Source organism: Bactrocera latifrons, unplaced genomic scaffold, assembly GCF_001853355.1.
Source record: "Bactrocera latifrons isolate USDA-ARS-PBARC rearing strain unplaced genomic scaffold, ASM185335v1 scaffold_156, whole genome shotgun sequence".
Classification (NCBI taxonomy): domain Eukaryota; kingdom Metazoa; phylum Arthropoda; class Insecta; order Diptera; family Tephritidae; genus Bactrocera; species Bactrocera latifrons.
This window is the reverse complement of record NW_017535030.1, coordinates 235,454-241,264: the sequence shown is the minus strand read 5'-3', so window position 1 is coordinate 241,264 and position 5,811 is coordinate 235,454. Positions and strand designations below refer to the sequence as shown.

The following is a 5,811-nucleotide window of genomic DNA, read 5'->3' as shown; positions in this document are numbered from 1 at the left end:
CTCCTTTTTGTGGAATGGGCAGAGCACACTTATATTCCAATCGTTGGACATGCTTTCGTCCGAGCATATTTTACAAAGAAGCTGATGTATGCTCCTTATCAGTTCTTCGCCGCCGTGTTTGAATAGTTCGGCCGGTAATCCATCGGCTCCCGCTGCTTTGTTGTTCTTCAGACGGGTAATTGCTATTCGAACTTCTTTATGGACAGGCAGTGGAACGTCTGCTCCATCGTCATCGATTGGGGAATCGGGTTCACCTTCTTCTGGCGTTGTGCGTTCATTGCCATTCAGCAGGCTGGAGAAGTGTTCCTTCCATAATTTAAGTATTCTCTGGGCATCGGTGAGTAGATGACCTACAAGAGTATGCTATGGTCTTGAAACCTTCTGTAAGCCGCCTGTCGGCCAGCTTATCAAGCTCTTCGTACTCACGCGTTTCGGCCTCTTTCTTTTTCTGTCTGCAAGTGCGTCTCGCTAGTGGTCCGAGTCGATGTTAGGACCTCGGAGCGCATGTACATATAAAACACTGGAGACGTGTCTTCACGGAGACATCCAGGTAGCTTGATAAATCTTCTTATACTGGAATCTAGCACTGCAAATAACCATATTTCGGGCCCCGGCGAAGTCGATCAGCCTCAATCCATTTGGGGAGACTGTTTCGTCGTGGAGACTGAATTTACCGATCGTAGTGCCAAAGATGCCTTCTTTGCCCACCCTGGCGTTGAAGTCGCCAAGCACGAATTTGAMTTGGTGGCGAGGGCAGCTCTCTTAAGTGCGCTCCAAGCACTCATAAAAGGCATCTTTGGTCACATCGTCCTTTTAATCCGTCGGGGTGTGGGCGCAAATCAGCGATACGTTACTTCGAGATAGAATATTTATGACGATCTAACTATGGGAATAGTTCGATATGTCAGAAAGTTTACCCCTTATATGCATGTGAATATTTGATCCAAATTATTTATCTCTTTACAAATTACTGACRAATATTTTCTTTCTTCTAAATCTTATATTTTGACACATAAGAGACCTATCTGGCACTTCGTTGGTGAGTTTACCTCCGACGGGCTTGCAGGACATTGAGGAATTGCGCATTGAAGATGTACAAACACTCAAAACTATTCCATCCATATATAATTTTAAGGTAAGCCTTACTTGCTTTCGCATATTTGTACGGCAGCCCTTATCWAAGATTTTATTACTTTGCAATTTCCGTAGAATTTACAAAGAGCATTTTTGACACATTCCTTCCACTGCTGTGCATTCATATTCCCCTCGCGCCATGATCCCCAACGACATGCTGAAAGAATGAAAGAAATTGAAAAGTGGCAGCAGCGCTGCAAAAAGAATGACAATGATAATGRCAGCGGGGATTTTTTGGAAATTACCACTGGAAGTGGAATCAGTAACAGCTTAGATAAGATGAGAGCAAAAGAGACTGAAAATGATTACGATGGTCGTATTTGGGGTGCTAATGGTGGTGGAATGAGTCCACCTTATGGTGGAGGAGTTTTTTACAGGTAAAATAAAAATTACTGTACTATATACATATCTACATAAGTCTGAAGAGATCAAAACACTATTTTATTAAGGAAAGTTTTGTTAGTGACTAAATGAAAAGAGAAAACAATGCATGCTGAGCTCAGGCAGCGAATATGTATAAACAATATGTAAACAATGTATGTGCATATGTATGTTCATGCATGAAGAGAAAAGAGAGATTTTTTTGTTTTAGTCTTCATATAATATATACAACATATTTTAATAAATGTAAGCCTGTAATAAGAGGATTGAGAAGTGGGATAGAACTCACAGAAAGTGCTGGAGATTTGGAGTTAAATGAAATATTTTTTAGGAAAAATCTTTAATGCAGAAAGTGAACTAATTTCAGTTTTAAAGGAGAAGTATTTAGTTGTTAATAATCAGTGTTTGTTTAACTCTTTTTATGTCATCCATAATAATGTTTATTATTGCGCCGTAATCCGCCAATGGAGCCAGGGTTGGAGATTCTTATGATAGATTGAAGGCTCTTCCTCCAATCACTGATTTTTTTTAATATAATGACTTCTAATAGTCGCACAGATCGTTAATACTATCAATTCAAAAATTGCTTTCATTTTTATTTACAACGATAGCAGCTTAGACCGAACCGATTTGGTTGTAAACAATGAAGAGAACGAAGCCGAAACAGAGGTGAATGACTACTTCGCTGAAGAATTTGGCACATTTCACTCGGTAATCACTATAAACCCCGATGTCATTCAAACCGACGAATATTGCGGAAATTTTACATTTAGGTGAGTTCAAGAWGATAAATATCTCATTAAGTCTTTTATTTACTATTGTTTACAATTATGTATATTGTATTCTCCACAAAGCTTGGAACTGAGCGAAGTCAGACCGCAACTATAATATTTGCATCTGCAATATTAATTTACCCATCTTTAAGTGAAATCCATGCTTTTCATTCGTTTGAAAGTATATTCTCGAACGTAGAACTTCCTTACTTCTTTTAATGATTTTTATAGTTATTTWATTTACAATTACTTAATATTAATAACTCAGATATTCGATTCGCCTAATATAATAATATTTAGAACACAAATTGGATCAACTCATGAGAAGGGTTCTAGATACCGAATACATTTACGACTATTCATTTGTTCAAATGTGGGATAAATTTATAAAATTAGTTTGGCATGTTACTATTTTTACCGTCGACAGATTGATTACACTTTACAGTGATCCGTTTCTTTTCTTTTACTGTTATTTTCGTAGAAAACACGTAGTGGAGTGTTACCCCATGGCAAACGCCCTCAACCCCTGCGAAGATGTTATGGGCTATCAATGGTTGCGTATTTCTGTATGGATTGTTGTAACCCTTGCTGTGGTGGGCAATGTGGCTGTGCTGGTTGTATTTATTTCCATTAGGTGATTGAACAGTTTATTTATACAATTCATTAATTTATATATAGAATTGTACATATACATATACGAGTATATTACCTGTTCTTCCTCATCGCTTAGGTCAGAGAATCCATCAGTGCCGCGATTCCTAATGGGCCACTTGGCTTTTGCGGATTTATGCTTGGGGTTGTATTTGCTGCTGATAGCCGCAATCGATGCGCATTCTATGGGCGCCTATTTTAATTACGCCTACGATTGGCAATATGGTAAGTATACATACATACGTACAATAGCTCAATGGGAAACTATTTTAAGTCATCACTTACTGTCGTGGAATGTTTGTTTTGTATCCTTGACAATATTTTCAACATTTTATTTTTAAACAATTTCCTGTTAGCACGAGTCGGAGTAAATTTGTTAAGGCAAAACCCTGTAATGTGGGCGAAAGATTAGCAGACTCCTATCACATACAATTATTCTTTTTCTTTAAAGAATTTTATATCTAGAAAATTATTCGGGGCATTTGTCTTATTTGCATTGGCACCTTAAAATTTKTCTTCATTTTAAATGCTGTTGATTGAAACATTCTAATGACGTGGCAAATTCATTGCAGGGGCCGGATGTAAGGCCGCTGGCTTCCTAACGGTTTTTGCCAGTCATTTGTCGGTCTTCACCCTGACGGTCATTACCATCGAACGTTGGATGGCAATTACGCAAGCGATGCACTTGAATAAACGCATTAAGCTCCGAGCTGCTTGCTATATTATGGCCGCCGGCTGGATATATTCTATTGTGATGTCACTGTTGCCACTCTTCGGTATCAGCAACTACTCGTCGACGAGGTGAGTACCAAAATAATAACAAATATGTAGAAAAATTTAGACTTAGACTATGCCTTTGGTTAATTTCTACTCGCTCATATTCTGCACGGTTAAGTTCGACCCACAWACATAAACACTTTTTCACCACGTGTTTCTTCAGAGTAGATGTGTTAATTGGGTGCATAAATGACTTTGGGGGGGTTAAACTGAATTTCAAGTCCGTTGTTATATTTTCCTACGTTGGTAAAAGTAAAGAAACGGTGRAATTTTGGTCAGTATAGAACGCTGTTCCGTTGAGAAAACTCGGCCAGCAGGATCACTGTTCCGTTGTGATATTTATGTGTGATCCTCATTCTTTGAAAATATGATAGGCCTTGATGCTTCCACCTCCTTCCTTTCTGTAAATAAACATAAGCATAAGCATGAAGAATAATAGAAACAAATAGTGATGTAATAAATTTATGAATGAGGGGAGAAAACTGTCAATTGGCCTGAGAAAATAATTATTCTATGTTTTCATGTTCTCATTCTGAAATTCATTACGTCACGCTTATATTTTAGTGGTGTATTCATTGTAAGATCTGTCACAGCCTAAACCAAAAACTTAAGTTTTAAAAGCTTGGTCTAAAATACATATGTATGTATGTATATCTCTTTCATTCTTGATACAACTTCGACCATGTGCGTTCGGCAAGATTTTTACTTTTGCGCGATTTGGGGTTAGCAAGAATTGAGCCCTCGGAGTTCGTTACAATTTGCTTATTGCCAGTATGGCCGGGCACAGAGTATGGCAGAGATTTTAGATTGGCCATATGATATTCCACTATTTGAAACCATCATAACTAAATGGYCACGTTTCGCTCCTAAGTGCTCTGGAGGAATGTACAAATAAATACCACATGATACCCAAATTAGAAACTTGATTATTTACTCATGATATCCTTTTGCAGTAATTTTTCACTGCTTTTCGTACATATATACTTACATACGTAAATTTTTCAACTCGAGGAGCCAACTGCTGATCTCAAAGTGAATTAACCCAAAGCTGGATGAGTGCTAGTATGAGGCTTTGATTTTGATTATTGTGATATTTTCATCGTGATCCATACTAAAAATTAATAGATCGCGTTCTACACGTTATACATATTGCAGTATTTATTCGTGATAAATCGTGTTCTTGAAAGAAAAATTTAAAGAAATAAGTTTCATTATTTGTGTAAATTTTGCTCGTTTGAAAGTCGCAAGAAGACTGAAGAAAAGCGTCTCTAGCTGTGAAGAAAAATAATTCAAAGTAAACAAAGAAGCAAAAAATATAAAGAAATTTATTACATTTTTACTTAAAATCGCATACAATTTTTTTTCTTAGTGCTTTGTCCGGCGTGTGGCGGATTTCAATACAATTTCGCGCGATTCGGGTTTCAAAATGATTAAATATTTTGCGATATGGWTCGCGATCCATCAATATTGCATTCTAAACAGTCGTGGCATCGATCCAAAATCAATGAAATCAAAATCTCATTTGGGCAATACGAAACAGCCAATTTACAAACATACATACATTTGCAATTTGAACGTGTAGCAAGCGTCTAAAGGTAGAGGTTTTAAATAGTAGCTCAAGTCAAATTTACATGCATGGGATAGCAGATTACAACCATTTGCAGAGTAATTAATGGGCATGCATTTCACGGTTATATGCATCTCTTATTCATTTGTGTCTCTGTACCATATAACTAGTTAGTCGAAGCATTAAGCACTTTTGTGGTTCATTTTTATACTCTCGCAACAAAGCTGCTAAAGAGTATTATAGTTTTGTTCACATAACGGTTGTTTGTAAGTCCTAAAACTAAAAGAGTTAGATATAGGGTTATATATAAAAAAGTGATCAGGGTGACGAGTAGAGTTGAAACCCGGATGTCTGTCTGTCCGTTCGTCCGTGCAAGCTGTAAGTTGAGTAAAAATTGAGATATCGTGATGAAACTTGGTGCACGTATTTCTTAGCTCCATAGGTAGGTTAAGTTCGAAGATGGGAAAAATCGGCCTACTGCCACGCCCACAAAATGGCGAAAACCGAAAACTTATAAAGTGTCATAAC

The 5,811-nt window shown here is 37.4% G+C and overlaps 1 protein-coding gene across 6 annotated transcripts in view; it reads left to right on the top strand.

Moving 5' to 3' along the window:
* LOC108966128 (lutropin-choriogonadotropic hormone receptor) overlaps positions 1 to 5,811 on the top strand; it is a 59,296-nt gene that overhangs the window by 47,653 nt on the left and 5,832 nt on the right. For 5 of the 6 annotated variants that reach the window (XM_018928890.1, XM_018928889.1, XM_018928884.1 and 2 more), the window contains 6 exons: positions 1,018 to 1,135; positions 1,210 to 1,511; positions 2,127 to 2,288; positions 2,770 to 2,922; positions 3,019 to 3,164; positions 3,512 to 3,740. In XM_018928890.1, the coding sequence (XP_018784435.1) occupies positions 1,018 to 1,135; positions 1,210 to 1,511; positions 2,127 to 2,288; positions 2,770 to 2,922; positions 3,019 to 3,164; positions 3,512 to 3,740 (1,110 nt within the window). The remainder of the gene's footprint in view (positions 1 to 1,017; positions 1,136 to 1,209; positions 1,512 to 2,126; positions 2,289 to 2,769; positions 2,923 to 3,018; positions 3,165 to 3,511; positions 3,741 to 5,811) is intronic. The other variant, XM_018928888.1, reaches the window with a different exon arrangement.